The sequence below is a fragment of the Ovis canadensis genome, chromosome 7 (assembly GCF_042477335.2).
Source record: "Ovis canadensis isolate MfBH-ARS-UI-01 breed Bighorn chromosome 7, ARS-UI_OviCan_v2, whole genome shotgun sequence".
Taxonomy (NCBI): domain Eukaryota; kingdom Metazoa; phylum Chordata; class Mammalia; order Artiodactyla; family Bovidae; genus Ovis; species Ovis canadensis.
In genome coordinates, this window is record NC_091251.1 from 56,333,056 (window position 1) to 56,360,997 (window position 27,942).

Below are 27,942 nucleotides of genomic sequence, written 5' to 3' on the forward strand. Positions count from 1 at the left end.
GCATATAAGTAAGATTGGAAGGGTAATATCAAAGGTGGTAATAAGGATATTAGGGGGAAGGGAGAGATTGAGTGACTTTTCCTTAAAAAAAAAAAAAAAATCAGCATATTGAAAAAAATACTTGCCAGCATAGGCACTCCCGTCAGGCAGGTATGCTGGAGAATACTGGAGATCAGTGCTACTGACTGCCTTCTCTTGCCTCAGGCTGCCCCACTCAAACCTTGACACCTATCCCTCACCCCAAGAACAGATAGATACTGTGGGTTTGGAGCGCCCTCAGCAAGGGCATCTGAGGGTGGTGGGGCTAGGAGTATGAGGCTCCCCTGCAGGCAGTCTGCCAGCCCTGCCCCACACAGCAGCTTCGCAGTCTGCTCTGAGCAGCGAGCTTAGCAGCTGCGGACACAGCTGAGGGGAAGCCCAGCAAGGGCACATCTGAGACTGGGCCTCCCTGGCCAGGCCAGCACAGAGACCCCTTTGAATGCCCTTGGCTTGTGCTTATAACACCAGGGCCTCTTGCCGACATGCTCTCTCCTGGGCATAGACCGTAAAGCTTCTCGGAACTCAGAAGGTTTAGGAACCCTGGGATGACTTTTATCTCAAGGCAGAGTGCCTGGTTCTGTTATCAGTGGGGTGAAGTGTTAAGTCCTTATCAGTTCTTTACATTTTTAACATAAACCAGTCTACTGAGCACCTGCTTTGATGGGTGGCAAAAAGAAGTTCGGAACACAAGCCTTTGCTATCAGAAGGCAAACTCTCAGAGAGCCCTGGGCAGCTGAGAGAAACAGGGCAGGAATAAAAATGAAAGTCTGCCTCCTTTCCGGGAGAACTGGTTTTGTTCCTCTTATTAGAAGAAACGTGTCTAAAACTCCTTCCCTAAAGAAGCAGGAGTAAGAGTTAGTAAGAGACCCTCAGAACAGGCAGCTGGGGTAGAGAGAGCAAAGGAAACCCCAGTCCTGCGGGGAAGCAGCAGCCAAGGCCCACGAGCTCCGGTGGAGAGGAACTCATTGCATGACTCTACCGGGCACTTCTTGTTTACAGCTGCTTCCCAACTGTTCCCCAGCCTAGAGCAAAAAGCACCACCATTCTCAGTCATGTGACCCGATTTTAAAGTATTTTATTACATAATCTTTTCATGGCACCATCAGGAGTAACAGAAAACGTTATCCTCAGTTCCTAACCACATCCTGAAAAATATACATTTGTATTTATATATTTATATCAATACTCCACCCCATCCCCTAATTCCACCACCTAGTATAGGACTTTTGCTTAAAGCAAGAAACTATTCTTTCAGGTAAGAAAATATATATGGAAGCTAAGTGAAGTAACGGTTAGAGGGACTGGGGACAGCTCGGTCGTGGGGGCAGGAGGGAAGGGGTGAAGTCCAGGCTGGGCAGGATGCATCGCTGGGCCCGGCAGAGGTGGAGGACAGTGTATAAAAAGGCAGCGTCAGGCAGGCGGCTCTGGTGTCCTCGGTCCATTAGGAGATGGCCTTTGCCTCAGGAAGGAAGGCTTCCCAGTACTTAGCCAGCTGCAAAGAAGTGGGCTCAGTAAGCAAGTGCTCCCATCGAGTGGCAGAGCCTGAGCCTGGAAGGGGAGTAAGCCAAGGCACTTCCCCAAGTGCCCTTGGCCAGCACAGGGAGGCCTAGGCTGACGCCAAGCTGAGGAAATGGGTATGCTGAGAGGAGACCCTGGGACAGACCGGCTGGCCAGCCACACTACCCTTACCTCTCTAAACTGAAGGAAGCATCAAGGGCAAGGTCTGAAGACAGTCCTGGTTCTGCCCCAGAGGAAGTACCCCCGTGGGGGCCACAGCTTGGCTCAGGTCAGTCAGCTCCTCACAACAGGGTCACTGTTCCACATACCGATTGGGACCTCAGCCTCAAGAGGGCCAGGTGGTATCAGGGGGTTACAGGGAGAGGAGAGTTGGGGTTTGTCCTTAAAAACTAACTCACTGTAGGATTAAGGCTATCCTGCTTATTAGCAAAAGACCCTACTGGATGCTCCACATTAGAGAAACAGGACTTATGTTCAATTATTGATTAAGCAGGGCCCAGACCCCTGATGTATGCCAGACCACCCTGTCACCAAAATCTCAAGTATGCAGCTGGCCCAAGCAAGCAGGAGAGGAAGAAAGCCATGCACAAGTTACATACCTGCTGCTGTGAATACAGGAGTGTCTCGAGGTACTTGATCACGTGGTTTCTGAAGTCCTTGGATTTCTCTTTCTAAAGGAGACAGGATTCTACACTGACCATCCGGACAGTTGCTCCTTCCCTTCTTGACAGGATGGTGATGTTTTTGCTGACCAAGGCTGAACACAGCCTCAGAAAGGAGAGGCGGCAGCTGGATTAGCTACAATTTCCAGCCCAATAACCTCTTGCAAGGCTTTCTTGAATGGTGGCAGGGTGGGAAAGCGAGGAAAAAGGACAGGGGAGTAGAGGGGTTATGACAGGGCAAGCTTTGTTTTGTGTCTAACTGCTCTGGTCCAGCAACCAGTGGAGGACAGCCACTTTGCCTCAGGAACAAACACACAAACGTGAGCGCGGGTGCACACACACACACAGACACATACACAGCCATGCTTGGTCATAATAACTGCCAGGTCGCTGGCACTGCCGTCTATCTCCCTACTCAGTAGAGATGTGGACAGAACCAGTACTACCACTAAACCAGGCACTGCACACTGGTGAGGAGGAGGATCTTCTACCTTACCTCAAACCGTATCACTTCTTTTCGGACCACAGTTGAAATCCTTTCAAAGTCCCTTTCATACTGAGTCACCCGAGACTCCCACTGGGAAGAAAGAGGAAAGAAAGGATCCTTTAACATATTATGGAGTTACTATTAAGTCTTTACCTCTGAACAGCAACTGTGTATCTGAAACCTCAATTGGTCATTTGTTTGTCCCTCTGGGTAAGATTAGATATGGAGATTCCACAGGTAATCCAGACTCCAGTAGAGGTCACCTCTGGAACTGGCTGGGAAAGAGGTGCCATGTGCCTCAGGCCAAGTCTGGTTCCTAAGAAATCTAGTTCCCCAGAGGCTCCAGTTCAGGTACTTGCCAGCAAGGCTGGGAGGCCCAGAGAACTGAATTTAGTTCTCACCAGAAGGGCACATATGAATCACCTTGGAGCTTTTCAAAGACCCAGGCAGGACCGCTCCTGCAGAGATTCTAATTTGGCAAGTGTGGGTGAAACAGGAGAGGAGGAGGAAGGCCCTGTCTCAGGGCAGACCCTGGGCCATTCGCAGAGGCTTTGCCGGCCACTGTCCTTTAGACTCCATTAGTTCTCCTGCCTGCTGAGGGGTTCTAAGCAGCTCAGTGGGGTGGAACCCAGACTCACTCAGGAGCTAGAACGTCCCTGCAGGTCTGCCTCGGGGGGCTCACCTCTACAATCTCATCCTTGGCCTGCTGCAGCTTGTCAGGCTTGTTGGCCCACAGCAGCCGAGCCTCAGCCTCCCGCTTCTTCTGCAGGGTGGCCTGAGCATCCTGCCAGCGCTGCCACGTCTTCATGCGCTGGTCAAAGGCGGCCTGTGAGGGTGAGGTTTGGGGAGAAGCACAACCAGCCCTTCAGGCGCTCTGCTGGCTCTGCCTTGGGAGGAGGGGGCTCTCCCAGCGACTGTGCTGGGGAAGGGCTGAGCAAGGGCAGGTTCCACAATCTCGTGTTAATGCCCAGCTTGAAGTGTAATGTGCTTACAAAAGCACAAGCTTGGGTAAGACTTCTCTCCAAGGCTCCAGTAGACCAGCGTCATGCTGCGTCATGCTGCTCCCAAGGCTGGATGGCCCAGCACAAGCAGGTGGTCTGATGCCCAGGCCCAATCTATGGCTTTCAAACAGACTCCCTGAGATCACTCAGTTCATGAGTCTACACACTTTCCTTAAATGCCTGCGCTGTGCCAAGGGCTAAGAATATAGTGGGAAATGAAACACACAGGCCTGCTTTCATGGAGCTTGAAGTCTAACAGGAAAGCCTGACACTGTATTACTAACTGCCAATAAGTAATTATAAGAATGCAGAGTACAGAAAAAACAAGCAGAGTACTGCAAAAAAACACTTGAGGACCTAGTTGAGCCTGGGAGACACATCAGAGAAGACCAACCTAAGGAAGCAAACTCTATACTGACACCCAAACAATATACAGGGTGAGCTCGACAGATCTCCCCACCCTCCTTCAGCTTAACAGATCTTTATACTAAGTAAACTTCATCTCATCCATACATTCAATTGCTCGCGGCTATCAAGGCCTTCAAGAAGCTCTCTGAAGTCCATTTGCTGGTCTTCCCTGTTTTCAGTTCCTTGATCACAATCAGCATGTCCAGAGGATGCCTGGTGGACTAACCAAACCATCTCGCACCCCCACTGGCTCTGTAGGCTTCAAGAGGCTGGGATGAAAGGGCTCTGCCTGGAGCAGCCTCCCAACACCGCTCCTTCTGCTCCCCCACCCTGTGAGAGAGTTCCCTGGATGTTTTTCAGGCCTCCTTAGTTCAGGCCTTTGCCAAGACTTGAACCTCAAGGAGTGAAAGGACACCAAATTTATCTTCCCCTGCACTGTCACTGGGGCTTATCTGCAATTTCTAAACAGCTGAATAAAGGATCAGGTAAAGTGTGACCTCAAATCCAGCCTAACACCCTCGGCTAACTGCGGTACAGCTGCAGGTTTCCGCAGAGAAGTAACAACTGTTCATCTCTCCAGTCCCACTGCCGGCACATGACCACGAGAAGGGCGGGTGAGGGGTCTCTGAGAAAAGACCAGTTTGCAGTCTGAGCACTAAGGCGAGCTGCCTCAGTAAGGCCTCCCTCACCCCTCTCCATACAGGGTCCCTGGCCTGAGGGTCGTATCCAAATGCTGAGCTCTCCAGAAGCCCCAGACAACACTGCTCTCTGAAAGCATCCCCAGAGAGAACCCTTCCCTGGGGTGGCTTTCTAGTCTAAGCAGTCTGACCTGTTCCAAGCATGCCAGAACAGGTTACTTTTCCAGCCTCTTCTGACTCTGAGTCAGCAGCAAACCAAGCAGCAATGGGAGAGGACAGTGAGCAAGCTTGCAGACTATATTAAGCAACTCTGCCACGGAGAAAATGCGCCCTGGGGGCAGCGTGGCTCCTGACGATGCAGGAGCTCTCAGGCTGGGGAGAGCTCGGGCATGGGGGTGCGGGGGGGAGAGAGAGTGAGAGTGAGTGTGTTTGTGTGGCTCTGTTCCAACTCAGAGGCTCAGATGTTCTGGTCCCAACCTGGATCAGGCAGATTCAGGCCCTATTAGGGCAGGTGCCAGGCTCCCTCTTGACTCCTTCCTCTGTCTCAGAGAGGCCACGCGAGAACTAATCTCACTGCCCAGTGAAGTTTCCTCAGCCACTCTGAAAGATCAGGGAAACCAGAGTGCCTTGGTCACCAGAAGAGAAGGTGAGGTGCCTGACCTGAGGGGCAGGCTGCAGTCTTCTCACCGGTGTGGTCAGCACAGCACAGCTCTGGTGACAAGCTCCCTCAGCCCCCTGGCCACCCTCCTCCATGTAGCAACACACTGGTTGTGTGGAGTTACCTAGTGGCCCACACTGGAGGGAAAAGTGGAAGCCAGCAAGAGCTCTTACCAGGGCCAAGCTGCTGCATACTATTAGGAAGGCAAAGGCCAGAGGGCTGAGGAAGTCACAGCTTCAAGGGGTCCAGACCTAGGCCTGGAACAGCCTTGCTTAAAGAAAGGAATATAGGATGCTGTCCAGCTTCAACAATAAGGAAGGGCCTACTTGGAAATTCAAGAGTGGTCTTTTCTTCAAGCTGATTTAAAATACTGGCTGCGGGCCTCAAAATGACTCAGAGATAACTAAGAGTTTAATGGATGTTTCAGTTCACAAGATACTTTCTCTTTTGAGAGTAGAAAAACTATACCTATTTCAAGCTATAATGGATGAAACCATCTTGGGAAGAAGAAGAGCAAAGGAAAAGACAAAGTAAATCCAGTGGAGGAAAAAGAGGAGAGGGACAAGATGCTTACGCGGACTATGGCCAGGAGGCGAATATAGTCACTCAGGAGCTCTGCGAGGAGGAAGAAGTCATTGTTGGCCTGTTCCTGGTGGAGCTGCTCGATCTTTTCTTCCACCTCAGCCAGCTGGGAGAGTGCCCGTGACAGTGCTGTGTTGTCCTCAGAGCTCCCAAGCATGGCGAGACTCTTGGCAAATTGGGCCGTGTTCAGCGCTAGCTCTGGCAGGAAGAAGACAGCAGAGCCTCTGATCTCCCGAGGAAGAGGGACAAGTCAGCTGGCACTGCCTGGGTGCCTGAGCGACACTGGCCCCTGCGTGTCTGGCAACCATGGGCTCTGCAATCTGGCCATTTACACCAGAGCCAACTGAATTCAGAAAGTGAGGGCGATGTAGCTCGGGCACATGAGCAAAGAGAGGTGCCTGCTGCCCTGTTTCCCTAGGCTAGGCTTGCTTGGATGGAGCAGTTCCGATGCTCCTGGAGAACTGGGGCCAGTTAATAGAAACGGGCCAATGGCACAGTTCTGATTTTCACATTAGAGCTCACAGTAAGCAGCCTGCCTGCCAAGAGAGAGAGTGCATGTACACACTGCAGAGTCTTGTGTGCACCAGAGTAGAACAACTTTTCTGTGAAGAGCCAAGTATTTTAACCTTTGCAGACCACATACGGCTCACTCTCCTTGCTCCCCTCCCCAACCCTTCCATCCCATCATCTCTTCAAAAATGTTAAAAACCACTTACAGCCACAGCAATAGGTCCAAGACCAATAGGTCTATGGCTAGATATGACCCAGCTGGGTCATATTTTGCCAACTCTTATATTGGTCTCCATTCTAATGGTTTTCTGCCTGTTTAGACTTCTGATTATCAGCATGATTAAAGCATTCAAACTTGGCAAATTTGAAGCTCTTAAGCAAATCTCACCAGAGAAAGGTGAAGAAGGGTCAGGAGACATATATGGTTTCCAGCATTTACATATTTCTCATTGGACCATGTAGCTAAGGCATGTAGCATCATTTTGGATATAAGCCACCGACTCAAATGCCATCAACCAAAGCCCACAATCCCAGGTCAAGCTGTAACTGGGACGGCTTCTCTGCACTCCCCCAGGTAGAGTACAGTGCCTTCGGCGGCAGAGGCATGCTTCCTGTCAGGAGATGCGTGGCATTGTTTCTGATCAGAACATCAAGGACCCAGTGGGTTGAGAATTTCAACTTGAACGGCTGAGAGGTTTGGGAACAGCATGCCCTCCCATCTCTAGCTCACTGGAGACATCAGCTTCCCCCCAGCTCCAAGTGTACGTCAGAAGCTTGTTACCTTTCCTGTGGTTGACTAGAGTTTCTACAACGGCATGCAGTTTCCGCAAGCGCTGCTCCTCACACTCTACCTCCTGGAGCTTCTCCTCAAACCACTGAAACACACAGGCCCAAAGCTTTAAAGGAGGCTACTCATCATAGAGCTGTCTTTTCCCTAGCAGTTTTTTCCTTCTTGTTTAAGGGACTGAATTATTGTAAAAAGAAAGTCTCTAATCTCAAAAATTTCAGGACTCCTCAAGGCTTCTGACACATAACCCTGAGGGGGCTGGGGAAGCTGAGAGGCCCAGTGCTACTCACAATGTCGGATTCATTCATCTTGATGGTCATTTTGCTGACTGCATCTGTAGCTTTGTTGAACATCTTGAGGAGACCAGCGCCACTCAATGCCTGGGTACCCACAGCACGTGGCAGCTACAAGAGCAAGAAGGCAGGGTGGCAAGTTATCTGCTGCCCCTATTTTAGGTTCAGAAGAATTAGTATCCATCAGATGGCATGCCCCAAACTTGCCAAATAAATTATCTGAACTGTAGGCTGTTATTTTCAAGGGCAATTAGACAAATCCTTAACTAACAATGTGGAGAGAAAAAAAAAAATCAAAGGACCACATTAAAGAGAATCAGCAAAACTGTCAGCTTTTGATACTGTGTGCAGAAAGACAGGCAGTGTGTGTTATGTGGCCAGGTGACCTCATATTGAGATTATCTGCCTACCCAGGCATAAACTGCTTAAATACCAAATACTTTTGTTTAAAAGTCAAAAGTTCTTTTTGGATGCATACTCACACACAGCTAGACTTAAAATCTTGAGACACTTTGAAGCTATAATTCCACTCGAATTTTCCTCAGGGAACAAAGGAGCATAATAGATTGAGGCTACTTTTATGGACATCTAGTTAAGTCAAGCATGCCAAATACTTAGAAACAATTTGACTAGTTCAGTCTTCCCACTCCTTTCCTAAGGCATGAAAAGGATGCTGAAGAATCCATAGTGTATGTAGTATACCACGCTGAACAATCAGATTTTAGTGCCCAGGACTCTTGAGAGTCTTAACTCAGGGCCATTTTGCCCCCTAAGGGACAGTTGGTCATGTAGGAGATAATTTTGCTTACTAAAACTGGGGACAGGGGACTTCCCTGGTGGTCCAGTGGCTAAGACTCTGTGCTCCCAGTACAGGGGACCCAGATTCGATCCCTGGTCAGGGAACTAGATCTCGCATGCTGCAATTAAGAGTTCACATACCACTACAAACGATTCCACATGCTGCAACAAAGAAAGATACTGCCAAAACTAAGACTCTGGACACAACCAAATTAAAAAAAAACCTGGACAGGAGGTGGGGGAGGGTACTGGCATCTAATGGATAGAGGCCAGGAATGCTGCTAAACCAACAGTGCACAGGACATCCCCACAACAAAGGATGATCCAGCCAAAATGTCCACAGTGCCACTGGAGATAAACCCTGCTCTAGGGGCACCAGGTGGGTATGAGGGCATGAAAAGGAAAAATGGATTTAGGAATCTCAGAGGAGAACTAAGATTTAGAGCAATAGACAGAATTTTTTATTAAAGAAGTTCATTTTGGCGGGGCAACCCATATACTTAGTACCATTTTCTTATTTTGAGTAATATATACAATATGCAAGTTAAAGAAAAATTTAAAAATAAAAAACAAAAAAGAAATACAAAACAACAGTTCTACGCTGTCACTTATTTCCTTCTACTTTTCTTCCCTATGAGACACACCATTGTTGTATTCCAGTGTTTGATTCTTAATGACTAATGTGTTTCTTCAGCTATGTTTCTATGCTGTTTCATGTTTCATTTTATAATTCTTGTTTTAAACTGAAGTACAGTTGATTTATAGTACTGTGTTAGTTCTAGGGGTATAGCAATGTGATTCAGTTGTATATGTGTGTGTGTGTATATATATATATATATTTTTTTTTTTTCAGATTCTTTTCCATGATAAGGTGATTACAAGGTACTGAATAGAGTTCCTTGTGTTATACAGTAAATCCTTGTTGTTTATCTACTTTATATATAGTAGTGTATATCCATTAATCTCATACTCCTCATTTATCCCTCTCCCTCATCATTCTTCAAATGTATGCTCCAATGAATTTCTGTATACTTTCTGTTTATGATGAGAATTAAGTATTTGTTGTATTGATATATTTTACTAACTCTTCAATTATTAGCAACTGGACTATCTCTAATTTTTCTCAGTCATGAATAGCCTATGCATAGCCTGTTAAAAGACTGTCCACTTGAATCAACACTTTTGCTACATGCTGGCAGTTCTGAGGTCCGTGGTTCAGTGGTTTTGAACTAAAACTCCACAGCTCCTGGCACAAAATAAGCATTCAATAGAAGCCAAGTAGTAACCTATGAAGGACATGCCAAGACCTGCCAAACAGATCACTGTGTTGATCCAGTAAGACAAAACTGGGTTGCAGTTTGACTTCTACAACCAGTTACTTTTGACTGCAGGCACAGCTGCTTTTATTTCAGAGGCTGAAAGACACTTGTCACTTTTGAGCACTTATAAACTAGGATACAGTCAGACTAGGCTATATGCATGTGCTCAAATATTTGTTGAAGGAACTAGTTTCATTTCACAGGGGTAGATATGAATTGTGAAATTCAGTTTGTACAATACTAACCTCTTCTTTTTCTAAGAACTCTCTGACATCAGGGTCCTGTAACATGGTAGGATGATTCACAATTCTCTGAAGGTACCTACAGGGTAAGCAGTTATCTGGTTAATTGGCTTGGCCTTACAAAGTTTGGGGTATTATAACATGCTGACAGGGGTACAGTGTCTTTCATTACTTTAAAATATCCTCAGGGCACTTATATGACTCTGCTTATAAGCACATGTAAGTTCATATTCTTCACATTTCCAGAAAGGAAAGAACAATAACTGCTTGGAAAGAGACTGCAGAGCCACTCCTGACTGACTGTTGAAGAAGGAGAATATGATTGCCTGCTCACTCAGGAGAGAAGAAAAGAGGATGCTCTGCTCCTAATGTGGGAAGGAAAGAGACTTAGGAAAGGCTACAGACAACACGGAGGTGGGAATCTTTAACCCATTCAAGTTTCACCACTACTAGCCAATGTCTCATGGTGATTAAGTCTCAGTTTTAGCGCCTCATTTGTTCTCGTGGCACTCAAGAAAATAGCTTTATTGTACTTACCTTTCTAGAGCAGCCCTCCGTTTTTCAAGAAATTCTGCAGAAGAAGAATCTTCTTTCCCAACTTTTACTTTTGTCATTCCTGGAACACAATTTAAAAAGAAAAAAACAAGAAAACTCATCATGAAAACACATCATGAAAAGCTTTAGGCTGCAGGAAAGTCCCAGGAGGAAGGCAATGAGGGAGCTCTACAAAATACAACCAAAGGCCACTTCTATGTCCTGCACAAGCATGAACAAAGTTCTTTATACGAGTCAGTTTTTTTTGAAGGTTCTCAACCTTGGGACTTCCAGAGCACATGTTTTCTAAAAGGGGGCTATGGGACTCTTGAGTAAAGATTAGCAGATATCAACTGATGGTAATGGGAAGATCCCTTGCCTGACCTCCTTCCCCTCATTCAATGAGTACATTTCAATTTGGAGGGAACCGCAACCACTGAAGACTCCAGGATACCAACACACACACACACACACACACACACACACGTACACTGTGGAAACTAAAACCAGAACCACTGAAGATTCTCACACACACACACACACACACGTACACACGTACACTGTGGAAACTAAAACCAGAACCACTGAAGACTCCAGGATACCAACACACACACACACACACACACACATACACATACACACACACACACACACACACACACTCTCTCTCTCTCTCTCTCTCTCTCTCTCTCTCTCTCTTTCTCTCTCTGTGGAAACTAAAACCTAGGCCTCCTACTGCACCCAATGAAAGAGACCATGTCAAAACATGCTGTATCTCTAACCCTCGTGTGATTTATAGGAAAACGTTGGAAATGGTTCCTTTCTAACTGTTGGATTCTACACTGTCATTAGAAGTAATCTCATACACTAAGTAGAAACTATATTGTAGAAAGAATGCAAAGGAAAAAATCTAAGCGGAATTAATAGGCTTACCTATTAGGCTCTTCTCAGGTGGAGGAGGGACAATAAAGCCATTCTGGGAGTGCTTCTCTGAAAGCTTCTCATAAAGACCCAAAAAGTCACTAAATCTTCTTTTCACTGCAAAGTGTTTACTTCTGAACATTGGTAAGCTTGTCTTGGGGACAGAAAAAACACAAGATTTCATTTCCAATAGGGGATGAGTATCTTGAAAAGTCATCCGGCTGACATCAAGGGAATCTTTCCCCAGATCTCTGGTCTTCTAGCCACTTTATAAATAACTTTCTCCAAGGCTGAGATTCTCAGCCCCTTTTCTTTTTTGGAGTTATAATCCTCTCTGGCTGTCTAGAAATCTATGGAGCCCTTCTCAGAATAATGATTTTAAATGCACAAATTAACATACATGGGATTACGAAGGCAACTAATTAAATTCAAATCGAGTTTTATTTGCAGGTTAAGAACCTTTGCTTTAAGGAAAGAGATGCTGTAATCTAGTTTAAAGCTAGAAATCTATGGTAATCTCCAATCCTTTCATCCTGCCCTGACTTATTAAGGGTATTGCTGCCAGAATTAAAGCAGCCAAACAGGAGAAAATGCACAGTAAACACTGCCCCTAAGGGGAGGATCAGACGAAATGTCTACACTGTAGACACTTGAACCTCCAAGCTATCACAGGGTCTAGAACACAGGGGCAGGCCAACAAGTAGTAGAAAGGTAATATAAAGGAAACGTCCAGTAAAAAGAGACAAGGCCTACATTTTATTGAGAGATCATTTAATACTCACCAGACAGGCAAAATTTAAGGAGGTCGGGCCTTGCCAACTGTTGGCAAGGAAGTATGTCAATGGGAACTTTTACATATTGCTGATGGAAGTATAAATTGGTACAAGGACTTAAAAACATAGTTTGTATTTCTTTTCTTCAAAATTTACACTACCTGTGACCCAGGGGAATTGCTTCTGATAATATACCCCAAAGAAACTCTTCTATGTGTAGGCCAGGAGACACGTGCAAAAATGTTCACAGCTCATAATTACAAAAACTGGAAACATGCCAAATATTCACAACAGGAAAATGGATAAATGCATTATGCTATAATCACACAATGGACTAATTAACTACAGCTACGCACATCATGGATGGATCTGAGGAACAATGGTAGTAAAGAAAGCACTATTTTTAGCATGATACCATTTTTATGAAACTCAAAAAAAAAAAGCAAAACAGTGTACTGTTTAGAGATACATATGTGAAGACTTTTTATAAAGGAAATGAGAGACAATTCAGGAGAGTGGTGGCCTCTAAGGTGTGAGGCAGAGGAAAGGAGAGGGAGAAACACGCAGTGGATTCAATGGTACTCATCTTAAGACTGGTGGTAGGTTCGGGGCTTCATTTTTTATGCTTCATAACCTGCATACAACAACGTGTAAGTTTTGTATGCATTAATATTATATAAAAAAGGAAGACCAGACCCAAGGGGCAAAAGGTTAGGGAGAATGTTAAAAGAAGCTCCACATAGGAAACCTCAGAAGAACTGATGATTTTTAGACAGGTGATACAGTTTGGGGTGATCCGCCAAACTAGCTCTAAGCCACATAGCTCTTAAGAGGGATGGCACTATATCAGATACACCACATGTCTTGATAAAACTTACAAAGTTTCACATTGAAGTGTTAGCTCTCTGGAAGAAAAGTGGAAAGGCTCAGATGAGATTTACCAAGGGGATGCAGACTTGTTCCATCTTGAGCAAACTTGAAGGAAGATGTTGACAAAGAAACTAAAGAAATACCCAGAAATAATCTGAATGATGACCTTCTTGGTATGTGCGCCCAAACCTATTAAGGTGGTCATCAGCAGGGTCACTTGGACTCACCTGTGTCGTAACTTTGTAGGCCACATAGGCATTCATACCGTCCCCTGTGGGAGAACAGAAAGCAGGAGAGGATTATTCTGTGAACTAAAGCAGGACCAATCTTGCTAACATTTAACTAGGAATCATAAGGCAGCCACAGGAACCGTGTGTAAGAACTCTTGTTTCAACTCCAAGCTTCAGATCCTATACTATAATCTAGTTCCTACTTTGCCTCGAGGACTCTATGGCACATCGTGGTCCCATGGATGCTGGCTGGGTCCCTGTTTGAGTTAGACAAGAGAGTCAGTTCCCTGTTTCAAAGCCAGGCTCTATTTATACCTTCCACAAAGCAGCACTGGACACTGACAATCCACTGGTTGTTACCATGCCAATATTTGGGCTAGTTACACACATCTGTCTAAATCCAAACAATTCTCTCGCTGTATAAAGCAGGAGGAGGAGAAGGAAGCAAATGATGTAAAAGGATACAAGTAGTTCTACCCTAAACTAGCTCTAGGCTCCCTTTGCTCTTTCAGAAATACTGTCCCAGCCCCTCCACCCACACTGACCCCTCTCATCTAGCATGTTCTCCTAGAGCAAAGGGCCTGGCAGGAAGACACTTGGGCTGCCTGATGTCACACAAACCTCTTTCCTGAAGGAATCATTTATCTGAAAAAGCCTTTGACTGTTACATAATTTGGGCTTCAAGCAATTGTTTTTCTCTGTGGTACTGTCCTAACCTCTACCACTTAGGAACATAAAGGCACCATCGACTCCGTGAGTAGTGAAAAGACACACATGCGACTTGAGACAGACACAGGTCCAGTGCCGGCCTCTGGAGCGCTGGGTTGGTTTCACTCCCTTCCTCTCCGCCCTGACCCTTCCCACACCTTCCAGGAAAATGCAGGTTAACAACGACTAACTGCCAAAGCCTCTGAAATGGTCCTGGGATGAGGGCAAGTTCTACCCCTGCAGGGTCACATATTACAATTTGGCCTGACCAAGATGGCGGGGAATCACTGCTTTTATAAACTACACAGAGAAGTTGGAGGCTGTACAAGAAGCTGGAGGCTGTACAGGAAGAGAGGGCTTATGTTCTCTACCCAGTCAAGCCCTGCCAAAAGAGCAACATATAAAACAAAATGTAAGCTTTAGAAATTACTTTATCTTGATTACTACTGTTAGTTCTCTTCTAAACCACTTAAACTGTATTGCCTAATACTACTAAGGACGTTTATCACTGATAAAACGAAAAATAAAAATCTAAATTTACTTTATAGAAAATGTATTCAGAATTTTATTCACAGTTTGATAGTTACGGTCAAATGTCCAAAAGGTCATTCCCATAATTTAGTGCCTGCATTTATTAAGCAAGACTAAGTGCAAATGCGTGTAAGACACAATAGCAAAGTGAGGTCTTCAGACACTTTGCCTGCTTACCAGCTGTTTTTATTGAGGCAGTGTTTGAGCAGACAGACATACTTGCCAGTCCAGACCTCGTAAGATATGGAAATGTTCTAGAAATGCAGCAGTTTTAAATTTACGTTAATTTCCTAAGTAATTTCAGGAAGCTGAAAATAATACATGCAAATTGCCAAGTCTCTAAAAAGCAATATCCTGGCAGAAGTGAGATTCTAATTAATTTAAATGTTTGTGGGAATGAGAAGTGCATGTTGAATAAACAGCCCACACAAACAGAAGGTGCTGTTATATGAAGATTGATGTGAATCTTGAAATATGAATATGAAAATGCTTTAAGCAGCTGGTTTCTTGACATCGATGTGACTAAGAATCTAGATGATGATGCAAGGGGATGAAGGTTTATCACCAAAAGTGATTTGTTTAAATAAATCTGATCCATGGGACATTTAAATTATTGTTATGGGCTGAACTGTGTCCCCCTAAATAAATTACATTGACGTCCTAACCCCTGGTACATCAGAGTGTGACCTTATTTGAAAATAGGATCTTTATAGAAGTAACTAAGGGAGAAAGAGGTCAGTATAGTAGGCCTTAATTCGGTATGATTGGTGCCACCTAAGAAAGGGAAATTTTGACACGGAGACAGACACACAGAAAGCAAAGATGATGTGAAGACACCCCGGGAGGATGCCCCGTGGCAGTGAAGGCAGAGTTGGAGTGATGAAGCTACCAGCTGAGGAACGCCTGAGGCTCCAAAAGCTAGGAGAGGGTTGAGCAGTTCTTTCCTGGTGCCTCAGAGGGAGCATGGCCTCATGGACATCATGCTTGCAGGTTTTCTAGCCCCCAGAACGCTGAGGGAATACACTTCTGTTGTTTTAAGCCATACTGTTTGTGATACTTCATTACAGAAGTCCTAGGAAACTAACATATTCCCTCCCTCTCCTGGTACAAACATCATGACTTATAAAACGTTAAATCAGTGTTTACTTATGATTTATTTTGTTCTACCAAGGATGTAAAGTAGCTAATAACTAGCCTAAAATCAATGTACTTACAGTAGAATATTCATAAATATTAGAGAGGTAAGAGAGAATTCTAAACATGTAATTCAAAGTTTTGGTCCAGGTTCTACCAAAGGCCATATGTTGTGACCTGACAGGAAAGCTACATTTCACTTATTGGTTCTCAGTTTACTCTGTTGTCGGATGAGGGAACTGTATAGGATGCTCAGAAACACCCTACCAGTGCGCCAGTCTAGGAAAAGTAAAACTCCACAGTTAACAACAAACCATTTTGGCATAAAGTCTAATCAGATTTTTATAAACTCTTGTTCCTAGTTCAGAATAGACAAAGGGTTGGAAACCACACTTTTCCTCTTAACCACACAAATATCACCCCTACTTAATAGGAGGAAAAAGCTCTGTGCAGCCTCTTCTCACAGAGACCACACCCAGAACAAGGAAAGTTGAGGCCTGTTGCTCTCTGCTCACTAAAAGGTCTCACAAACTTGCGACACAGGAAGGATATCCTAAAAATCCATGTTCTGGCCAAAGTTATGAAAATCTAATTTCTATTTGATCAAAATTCAACCTGCATTTTTTAATCTTTACCTATGAGAGAGAGTGGAAGACTTCCTCACTTTATTAGAATATCAAGAGTACATAATAAATGATATGTAACAAGAAATCCAAATGTCCTAAGGGAAAAATAAATCCAGCATCTCCAAATTTTAAAATGTGCTTTTAGGGTGGTTACATGGAGTTTATCTCAAGAGGGAATAAAATGGTCTCCACAACTCGGGGAGAAGGCAACGTGGGGTTTTTAAAAAGGGATTCGAATAGTATTTAATTTTCTGATTTTTCTTCTTAAAGCCAAGAAAAGCCTAAATAAATAGCTTAAATGCTGCTTCTGGCCTTGGAAGCATAGCAAAGAGCATCGTTTCACAGGAAAGATGACGACGAAGTCCTTCACACAGCTGGTTCAGCTCTGGAGGTAACCATTTAGAAATCAGCTAACTGTGCTTCTCACAGCCACATCTGAACATCATAGCAGTCCCAAGTACACTCACCTATCTTCTCAGGATCAGTTATACCGACTGTCAAATCAAATTGGTCTTCCTGTTCTTCTTCCTCTAGCTTTTAAAGAGAAAACAAGCAATGAGAGTAAGATACCCCCAAAAAAGGCTATTCATTTTACTCTGTATCACTATTACATCATCAAGATAATAATACCAGGATATATCCTTCTACACATCAGTCTTCAGCTCTGTCCATTCCCAACAATCTCAATGAAGCAACTCCCACGATTCTAAGTTGGTGCTTGATCCAAGGTCTTCATTACATCTATTCTCTTAAAACGCTATTTTGATCATACTGAATGATTACTAGGTTTTGGAAGACTTGCCTCTTTCAGGCTAAAGAGGGAATGGGGAGAGACTATACTCTTGAATATAGGAGCTTTGGACACTAAATATCACTAGTGATCACTGAAAGCCTCTGTGCTATCCTCTGGGTAACAGACACTTTGCCCAGGAAAGAATCCTTTACTGGATTCTGGCTGTTCATTAACCATAAAGGTCTTCTTCAAGAGTTATAAATATTAACTCAAGCAACTGAACTTCAGACTGGCAGCACAGTCCTAAACACCCAAAAGAAGACCAATAGCACAAATTCTCACCTCCTCATAGCTTGGCTGGGGCTTAGAAGAATTTGTGGCCTCCTGTGGAGGAAGAGAAATGAGTGTTTTGGCTGGCACCTTCTTCTGATTATTTTGTGTGCTGTCCAGGGATAGCTCCACTGTGGCATCTAAAAATAGTTGATATTTTATAATGAAGAAAGAGTCAGAAAAACTGTAAGCTAAAATAAATGGACCTAAGACAAACACAGTAACACTGGGGAAAAGCACTATTTGCCACATCTAACTGTTGTTTTACCATAGTTTATGAATTGCTCACAATTACAATTTTAGATCATCTTGTGAAGATTAAGTTATGTTTAATATACACTGTTCAAGGGGACTAAAAAGACTGTAATATCTAAAAATTTTTTTTGATTAAAATTGTTAAAAAACAAAACAAAACAAAACCACATGCTTAAGAAGTGCCTTTGTCTATCTGGGCAAACAGAACAACTACGTGTTCTAGACAGGATTTTTAAAAGAACACTATGTACCATTTTTAGGCATTAAAATTACTTATACCAATGATAAGAAGGCACTCTCACCTTGAAGCAATGGAGCTAGAAGTTCAAAACCTAAACAGCTCAGATTTTTTTTCTTTTTAATAAAGAAAACTATAAATATCCATTTGGGTTTGGCCTGGTCAGTACGTATCCAATTCTAGCCTTAGGGAATTCAAAGAGAGAAAATTCTTTTTCTTTTCTAGACTTTCATTTGGAGCTAAAAATGAAACCAGAGAGAGGGGTCTATAAGGCATAACCAAGTCCTAGATCAATGTCATAATCATTAAAAGTTAATCATGTCTAAACAAGGTTGCCAAACTGTTGGAATCATATTAGGATTCTTTTACTTATCAGGAAAAAGGCAAACATACATACAAAAATTCATGCAAAATGAACATGTTAAGATGACAGGATATTTGAAGCAAGAAACCAGCTAAAGTATGTTTAAGATAGTCATATCATGCAGGCACCACACAAATAAGTTATGCAATCCAATAAATGTGACTGAAAATGGAACAGAAAACTTAAACATCTAAAACCTTAAGCTTATTAGAGTATGCTACTGAAAGACTTTTGAAGAGCTGTGCATTAAAGAAATGTTTTTATTTCCTTATTTTTGACTGCACTGGGTCTCTGTTGCTCCATGTGGGCTTCTCTGTTGCAGAGAATGAGGGGCTGCTCTCTAGTTGCGGTGCCTGGGCTTCTCACTGCAGCGGCTTTTCTCGCTGCAGAGCAAGGGCTCCAGGTGCACAGGCTCTAGAGCACAGGCTCAGCCGCTGCAGTGCATGGACTTGGCTGCCCTGAGGCATGTGGGATCTTCCCATCAAACAGGTGTCCCCTGCACTGCAAGGCAGATTCTCAACCACGGGACCACCAGGGAAGCCTGAGGTGCCAATTTTTAATTGAAAATCATGTGACAACACATATCAACAATGGTTTTCTCTCTCTCTCTTTTTTTGGCTGTGCAACTTCTGAGATCCTAGTTCTCTGTTCAAGAATAGCACCTGGGTCCTTGCAGTGAAAGCATAGAATCCTAACCACTGGAGCGCCCTTTTCTCTGGACTCTAGGTAAGAGTAATAGCAAAGCCACAGGATTCTACCATAGAGATTCTGATCACCACTAATCAAGTAGAAAATAACAGAGTATTTTATTTAAACTTCCACATCTGAGAAACCACTTGAATCCTCAACTAAATGTATCACTGCAAGTATTTCTTTCCATAGATACCTTATGTTCCTTTCTTAGTAGTGAAGGCAGGCACTGGCCGCTTATGAAAACAGCTGGGAATGAAGTAAATCAGAACCCTCATTAGAAATAAATATGTCTCTAACAAAGATCTTCTACATGGTTGTGTATATAAAACCCAACCATGGGAGTAATTCAGTCAACACCAAGATTTCAGGTCTCCTTAAAGGGCAAATCATACAAATGTTAAGTTCCCAAAGATAAAAAAACCTTCTGTGCAATGTGCCATAACTAGATTATTATTTCCATTTCTTCTCCAGAAATTTTATCTAAAACATAAACATTAGCAGAATAAATAACAGGCACTTAAGTTTCAGAGAGGAAAGCAACGGAAAACTTTTGAAATCTTTATATTTTTTATTCTAAACTCTTCTCATGTCTTAATTTTCCAATGACTTCAAATGTGAGTCTTCCCAAGACCTTACCCTCCGCCCTCTCATCTCTTTCTTTCCTTTGTCATTCTCTCCTTTGAGGGTCTCATTTACATGGCAGCTTTAATCACCACCTCTAGGAGACTGATTTCCATATGTCCAGTTCTACTCCTTTCCCCAGGGACACTACTATAGTTCAAATCACCTCCTGAGCATTTCCCTTTGCATTTAAAACTTGAAAAATCTAAAACCCAAACTCACTCTCCCCACTCTCCAACTCAAAGATACTTTCTTCTGCAAAATGTAGTTCTCAAAATGGTACCATCTTCTTCCCAATCCTTGGGCTTGAAATTTTTGACTTTGTCTTTAATCTTCATTTTTGTACACTTGTTACATGTAATCACCAATACCAGATTTTGTTGATTCCACTTCTTGAAAAGTTTTCATCTTTCCTTTCCTATTTCTATTACCTTTACCATTTCATCCTTGAACTAATTTGTAAGATGCCTTCTGACATCTCTGGGCTTCCCTTGTGGCTCAGCTGGTAAAGAATCCACCTGCAATGCAGGAGACCTGGGTTCAATCCCTGGGTTGGGAAGATCCCCTGGAAAATGGAAAGGCTAACCCACTCCAGTATTCTGGCCTGGAGAATTCCATGGACTAGTCCATGGGGTCACAAAAAGTTGGACATGGAACCACTTTCACTTTCTGACATCTCCAGTCTTTGTCCATCACAATCCGTTTTATATAATAATTCTACCAGGTCAGTCTTTCATCACTCGCCCATTTCACTTTCCTTACTCAAAACTCAATTAAACCAATGGCTCTAAACTAACACTAGGATGAAAATTCAAATTCAAATTATTATTGTTGTCTAAAATCCTCTTAAACATTTCCAGACTTATCTTCCACGGTATCTCTAAGAAGCCCCTGCTTTTGGCCCGCTGAGTTTACTGTCCCTTAAACACACCATATTATCGATTCTCCCTGCCCAAACATCTGCACGCTTTCTTTTTTTCTAACATAAACCCTGCTTCTTTCAAAAAGTCTTACAAGATCATTGTAGACCAGTGCTTATTACTGAGGGCACTACCGACATTCTGGGCTGGTTAATTCTTTTGCTGAACAGCTGTCTGTGTACTACAGGGTGTTTAGAAGCATCCACAGCCTCTACCCAGCAGAAACCAGCAGCACTCCCAGGTGTGACAAACGAAGACGTCTCCAACCATTGCCAAATGTCTTTGAATGTCTTTGAGTGGGATAGGTTGGTGGGGGATGACCATACCTTGTTGAGAACAGGGAGTCCCTCTCAACAAAAAGTTATTGGGCCCAAAACGCTAAGAGTACCAAGACTGAGAAACTCAGTCCTAATGTTTTTCAAACTGCAGCTTGTTGTTCACTGGGGAACCGTGATAGCTATTTAGTGGGTTGCAAACAGTATTTTTAAAAAAGAGAAACAATAGAAAATTTCAGATTGTATGGAAAATAGTAAGGGCAAGTCATGCGTGAAAACTTTTGATTTCATTTTATATGTATATAAATATTTTGAATTATGACAGAAAGTGTATTTCTTACTATGCATCTTTGTCATAAAAGTCTGAAACCACTGCATTCGTCTCCTCTCAGACCCCTCTAAGTCCCCATCACTTAATTAAGTAACTGTATATTTGTTTTACTCACTAAACCTGTAAGTATCTTGATGACAGGTACTGCCTTTGGAATCCTCCACAATAATATCTTACAAAGAGTCTTTCTCATATATACACAACTTTTTACTTTAATTCAGCAAGTTAGAAGATTCCCAGCTTAAGTTTTGAGTCTATACTTGCCTGCAAAGAGATCCTGTGGCTCTTGATCTTGTTCCTCATGAATCCCATTTTCTTTGGAGCCACTGTTGATGGGAAGAAGGGAAGCAATTCTCTTTGGAGACTGGGGCTTACTCTGAAAACAAAGAAATACTTTGAATAAAATAGTACCATTAAAAACAAGCCTAGAGGACTTCCCTGGTGGTCTACTGGTTGAGACTTTGTGCTTCTACTGCAGGGGATGTGGGTTTGATCCCTGACCAGTGAACTAAAATCCTACAAGCTGTTCACCATAGGCGAAAAAACCCCCCAAACAAACAAACCTAGAAAGTGACTTTTGATGTATCCCTCAGTTGCTCTGCCAGGTTTTTAGGGGAAGACAGGATCACTAGTCAGCTAGTTCAATAAGCAGCAGATGGTTACTAGTGATGTAACTGGCCTGAGTGATCACAGCTAAAATAAACTCATAAAATTTTAGTGTTAATTTCTAACACTATAACCCTGCTTAACTGCCCTACCCCAAGACACATGATGCCAATGTGGGTATGTGTATACACAGACAATTTTCAAAAGAACCTCAGTTGATGACTTTTACTCTTTCAAATGCTGATGGGGCACAATCTAGTGTCCAGGATATCACACTAAGGTCCAGAATTCAAGCTCTGATCCTGACTTACTTTGTGGCCTTAGCTGAACCATTCACTGACGCCCAATTGTGTGGACATTACCAACCCTCCTCACAGGCGTATGAAGGTGTAACATTTTACGTCTAATGTTATTTGTAAATATAACTCATCTTTTCATCCTTAACTTATAGAGAAACAATTTTCAACCACTCATGTTAGGCTAGCAGAAGAAAAACCAACCACACTTAGCCAATGAGCACATGGTGAAAATACAGTCAGTCCATGGCTTTTATCAAAAGCTCAGTGATCAGCTACAAACAAGGGTGGGGTGAGGCCCCAGACCGGTACCAGAGTGAACAAAGCTGGATTGTGTAGAAAATGAACAAAAAGCTGGGAATCTGGCTTCAAAAGCCATGGTGTCATACTAGAAAGTTTTGAAGTCAGACCCCAAGGCCAAATCAGTTAAAAGACCTGACTTGAGGGATCTTTTATGAAATACTTCCTTAACAAATCTGAGGGCGTTTGTTCCTTGGAAACAGGCCCTTTCTGACCAGATGAAGTGAAATGACAGATTTATTGGGTGCTCTGAATTTGCCATGCCAACAGCTCTATCCCAGTATTAGTGCCACCCTCAGGGAAAGAAACTGCAACCAATACATAGATCGATACTAGCAAACAACATTTCTACTCAAATTGTTCACAGTAATAAAATTTAATGAGCTTTTAGTTGTATATGCTTAAATGTTACCAATTCTGTTAGAGACACTGATTCTCTCTTCTAGCTGCTTCCACAATCTTAAAGACAACCAAAAAAAATCACTGCAGAGACACAGACATCTACCAAAACCAAATCCCACACTTCCCTTCTGCCTCTTATGTTGCCAACTGCTTTCTTACATACACACTTCTGTCCTATACATGCTCTGGTAGAGTAAAGGGAATCTCATGAAAACCCATCTGACTTCTTTTAATTCAGTTCCACTAATACCAGTTGCCTCAAGATGGAGATCTAGGAGAGGCGAAACCTCAGGATACATTAAGAATATATGTATGTCAATGTAATTTACTAATAGCTCACCAGAGAGACTAAAGCAAGAGGAAAAGCACTGGTTAGACTTTACCCCTTTTAAACAACACCTAGAAGAACCCATTCTTGTGACATGGAGATGAATAAAATCAGCTTTCCATTTCTGATTTACCATCTAAACTTGGAAGTTTAAAGATTAGGAACATTTCTGGAGTAATGGTAGAACAGCTGTCTGGGAGAAAATATTTGCAAATGATTAGACCAACAAGGGCATAATTTCTAAAATATATAAATAGCTCATACAACTCAATAACAACAACAAAAAACAAGCAACCTGGGACTTTCCTGGTGGTCCAGTGGTTAACAGTCTGCCTTCCAGTGCAGGGGATGTGGGTTCGATCCCTGGCTGGGGACCCAAGATCCCACATGCAGCAGGGCAACAAGTCAGCATGCCACAACTAGAGAGAAGCCCGATCACTGCAGCTAAGACTTGATGCAGCCAAAAATTAAAAAAAAAAAAAAATTTTTTTAAAGAAACTCAATCAAAGAGTGGGCAGAAGATCTAAAACGACATACAGATTGCCAACAAGCACGTGAAAAGGTGCTCTACGTCACTAATTTTTAGAAAAATGTGAATCGAAACTATGAGATATTGCCTCACACTACTCACAGGGCCATCACGAAAGAGTCTACAAAGAACAAATCTGGAGCGGTGTAGAGAAAATGGAACCCTCCTACAACGTTGGCGGGAATGTAAATTGATGCAGCAACTATGGAGAACAGTACAGAGATTCCTAGAAAAACTAAAAATAGAGTTGCCATACGATCCAGCAATCCCACTCCTGGGCATAAACCCAAAGAAAACTCTAATTTGAAAATACACCCTCCCCTCAATGTTCATAGCAGCACTATATACAATAGCCAAGACATGGAAGCAACCTAGATGTCCATCAACAAGTAAATGGGTAGACAAGATGAGATAAATATATAAAAAGAATACTTGACCATATTGGATGGACTTACAGATCTTCATACTAAGTGAAGTAAGATAGACAAAGACAAACATAGTATCACTTCTATGTGGAATCTAAAAATATGATACAAATGAACTTATTTACAAAACAGAACAGATTCACAGACTCATTTTGTGGGGCAGAGGCACAATGATTACAGAGTGGCAAAATCAATACTAAAAATAAGGCTTGCTTTATAACCCATAAAATCTCTTAATAGTCAATAAGTCACAAAACTCAGAAGGGGGTTAAATTTCTAGGCAAGAGATAAGACTATTTTCTGTGATGAATATAGTTTGCTTATGATGTAGTTAACAAAGCCAAAGAATGGATGTGCCTACTTACCCTGACCACTCCCCTCTTTTTCTTAATAAAGGAAGCATTCTTTCTTTTAGTGACAGAATCCTAGTCTAGAATATTCAATGGTTGCTGACTCTGTGGCTGTTAACTCCGGTAGGTGGTTCTACTGATAAGTCTGTTTAAAAAAGTTCAAGTGCTTCTGTTTATAATTACAAGACAGCCTAATCCTAATTCTCAGAGAGGCCCTAGAAAGATCTGCCAGCAAGAGAGCACTTCTGTTAAGAGAAAACAGGTATTCCTTGCCAATTACCAGCTTTAAACCATGAGGCTCAGGCTACTAATACAATTTCTTAGTTCAGGGAAGGACAGATGTGGGTTCCTGTCCCTCAGAGCTGACACAGTCATTCATTCCTGCCAAGTACTGCTGTGATTCCAGGTCTCCTCTGTACAGGTTCAGTTCAGTTCAGTCACTCAGTCGTGTCCGACTCTTTGCAACCCCATGAATTGCAGCATGCCAGGCCTCCCTGTCCATCACCATCTCCCGGAGTTCACTCAGACTCACGTCCATCGAGTCAGTGATGCCATCCAGCCATCTCATCCTCTGTCGTCCCCTTCTTCTCCTGCCCCCAATCCCTCCCAGCATCAGAGTCTTTTCCAATGAGTCAACTCTTCGCATGAGGTGGCCAAAGTACTGGAGTTTCAGCTTTAGCATCATTCCTTCCAAAGAACACCCAGGACTGATCTCCTTTAGGATGGACTGGTTGGATCTCCTTGCAGTCCAAGGGACTCTCAAGAGTCTTCTCCAACACCACAGTTCAAAAGCATCAATTCTTCGGCGCTCAGCTTTCTTTACAGTCCAACTCTCACATCCATACATGACCAGTGGAAAAACCATAGCCTTGACTAGACGGATCTTTGTTGGCAAAGTAATGTCTCTATTCTTCAATATGTTAACTAGTTGTAATTCTTCCTCATGTTGCTCAACTGCTCTTTGCTCCAGGAAGAACTGCTGCTTTACATTCCAGGGACTGCAGAAGGGTCATATAGTTGAAATTCTCAATAGCATTTAGTGGATGAATCCATATAATAAAACTCTGGTAACAGCACTTCTGGAGAACAAGGGTATATATTCACTTTCCAATGGAAAAATTAGGATAATTTAGTTAAGGCAAGATGGAGCTACAGAATGGTGTGACAAGGACAACTAGGAATAAGTCAACCTCAGAAACTACGGCAGCCATTAAGTCTTTAAAAATTACCCTGGAATCATGGATACTGTTCCTTTTGCCACATTTACTTCTGGGGAGAAATGAGCTAAGTGGAGGTAGTATATTAGTTTTCTATCATGGCTGTGACAAGTTACTGCACACTGAACAGATTAAACAATGCAAATTTATCCTAGTTCTGTGGAAGTCAATACAGGTCTCACTGGGCTAAAATCAAGGTAGCAGGGCTGTATTCCTTTCTGGAGGTTCGAGGGGACAGTCTGTCTCCTTGCTTTTTCCAGCTTCTAGAAGCTGCCTATATTCCTGGGTTGATGGCTGCTTCCTCCATTTCCAAAGGCAAAAATGCTACAGCTCTCTGTGCCTTTTGCCTGAAGGCAGTCGCTCTCTGTCTCTGCCATTTTTAAAGAATCCTATTGTTGCACTGGGTTTACTCAGATAATCTGGGAAAATTTCCCTTAATGTTAGCCGGGGCTTCCCCGGTGTTCATGTCAGCCAGGGCTTCCCCGGTGTTCATGTCAGCCAGGGCTTCCCCGGTGGAGCATCAGTAAAGAATTCACCAGCAGTGCAGGAGAGATCCCCGGGCTGGGAAGATCCCCTGGAGGGCATGGCAATCCACTCCACTATTCTTGCCTGGAGAATCCCATGGACACAGGAACCTGGCAAGCTATAGTCCACAGAGTCCCAAAGAGTTAGACATGTCTGAAGTAACCAAGCACAAGATCAGCTTATTAGCAACCTTAATTACTTGGTAATATAAAACATTCACAGGTTCTGAGACTAGGAGTAGACATGTTGGGGAGGAGGCAGTTATGATTCCTATCACAAGTAGCGACTCCTTTCCACACCACATTTCAAAAATGGCACAGATACACTAAAAGTGCCTGTGCTTAAGAGAATGGACATTTAGTGTCCACTGGATTTGATGCATCTTATTCTACAAACTGGGTGAATATCCAACTAACCCAAATGATTTCACAGTATTACCCCATCTCATAATTTAAGGAATTAAAGTAGGGAATCTTATCTGGGGTCCCTGAGTCACAGAATTCAGGAGGGGGTCTATGAATTAAAATGAGAATAAAATTACAATTTATTTTTCATTAACCTCTAACTGAAATTCAGCATTTTCTTCAATTATAAAGATAGGCAACAAATTATGAGTAGCAGCAGTACCTGAGCATAACTAACAGAAATTAGATATTTTTATATGATCTTATAGTTATAGACCTCAAAATTTCATTTAAAAATCAGTTATTAGACCTATCCTTAGATATTAATTAAAGCACTTTAAAAAAAGCATATGTCACTAATATAAAATTGTTTTAATGTTTTGATAATTAGATTTCAGTATAATTGGTTTCCTGTGTAATATTATGTATTTTATACGTTTAAAAACATTATTTTGAGATGGGTCCATAGGCTTCCTTGACTGCTGATGAGTCCATGACATACAAAAGATAAAGAACCTCTGAGTTAGTTCCTCTAAGACTAATGAAAATGTAAAAGGGAAGCGAGAAGGGTAACTAAGTCTGAGGCTGGGTACTAAGCTAGTTAAGGAAAACCATGAGCAAGCGCAGTGGAGACCTCAAAGTGAAAGGTTACCCATGAGATAACAAAATATAGCTACAGATATTCTACTGAATCTTCTGGTGTAACTTCCATACCAAATTTTTGGAATCTCAAACTAATATAACTTAGAAGGGCCCAAAATTGCAGAAGGATCAGAGTACTAATGGTACATTAGCTTCTAAACTGAAAAAGCAAAACGAATCCAGTTCAAATCTGCTCTGAAAGCAAAATGAAGCCCCAGCTGTCCATTTGACTAAGCAAAAAAATAAGCCAGAAAAAGTTGAGCAACAGGCTTTTCCCGGAAATGAGATACTTACGGCTACTTGCTCTAGTAACTATAAACAAATCATGATTTACTTATGCCAGCAATTACTAAAGAGGGCTGAGAAGCTTTGATGGCCAAAGGAGAGAAATTAGAGTGCTCTTTTTCCTCTCTCCCCTGCCAACCAACCAAACAGCAAGACGCCAAGACAAGACACTAGAACTACCTTGATATCTGAATAAGCAAAGGGGCAGCAACTCCCTACAGAAACTACAAGTCAGATTGCAACCTTGTTGCTTCTTGCATAAGCCCTAAACTCTTAATTTTAAATAAATTTTAAGTTGGTTTCTTACTCAGTTCGGTGGCTCAGTCCTGTCCAACTCTTTGCAACCCCATGAACTGCAGCACGCCTGGGTTCCCTGTCCATCACCAACTCCCAGAGCTTGCTCAGACTCTTGTTCATCAAGTCAGTGACATTATCCAACCATTTCATCCTCTGCCATCCTGGGTTCTTATTAGTCATTTTCAAAAGTCTTCTCTCATGCTCTTTCCTCCAAAAGTACTTTATAACTACTTTTGTTAGCTTCTCCTCCATAATCTTGAAAGCTAACTGCTAGTACTAGTCTATGATTGAAACCAATGAGTCTATG

The 27,942-nt window shown here is 42.8% G+C and overlaps 1 protein-coding gene across 4 annotated transcripts in view; it reads right to left on the bottom strand.

Moving 5' to 3' along the window:
- Window positions 1-1,094: 1,094 nt before the first annotated feature.
- SNX1 (sorting nexin 1) overlaps window positions 1,095-27,942 on the bottom strand; it is a 33,216-nt gene continuing 6,368 nt past the window's right edge. Inside the window, exons 2-15 of one of the 4 annotated variants that reach the window (XR_011258212.1) lie at window positions 21,294-21,405; window positions 17,345-17,472; window positions 16,737-16,803; window positions 13,268-13,311; window positions 11,410-11,551; window positions 10,480-10,558; window positions 9,946-10,021; window positions 7,581-7,694; window positions 7,285-7,378; window positions 5,986-6,191; window positions 3,389-3,532; window positions 2,716-2,796; window positions 2,157-2,392; window positions 1,095-1,531 (exon numbers count right to left, since the gene is read on the bottom strand). Coding sequence is in view for 2 of the 4 variants with exons in the window: in XM_069596215.1 (XP_069452316.1) it covers window positions 1,524-1,531; window positions 2,157-2,325; window positions 2,716-2,796; window positions 3,389-3,532; window positions 5,986-6,191; window positions 7,285-7,378; window positions 7,581-7,694; window positions 9,946-10,021; window positions 10,480-10,558; window positions 11,410-11,551; window positions 13,268-13,311; window positions 16,737-16,803; window positions 17,345-17,472; window positions 21,294-21,405 (1,464 nt within the window). In the remaining 2 variants the exon portion in view is untranslated. The remainder of the gene's footprint in view (window positions 1,532-2,156; window positions 2,393-2,715; window positions 2,797-3,388; window positions 3,533-5,985; window positions 6,192-7,284; window positions 7,379-7,580; window positions 7,695-9,945; window positions 10,022-10,479; window positions 10,559-11,409; window positions 11,552-13,267; window positions 13,312-16,736; window positions 16,804-17,344; window positions 17,473-21,293; window positions 21,406-27,942) is intronic. The other 3 variants (XR_011258211.1, XM_069596216.1, XM_069596215.1) reach the window with 3 other exon arrangements.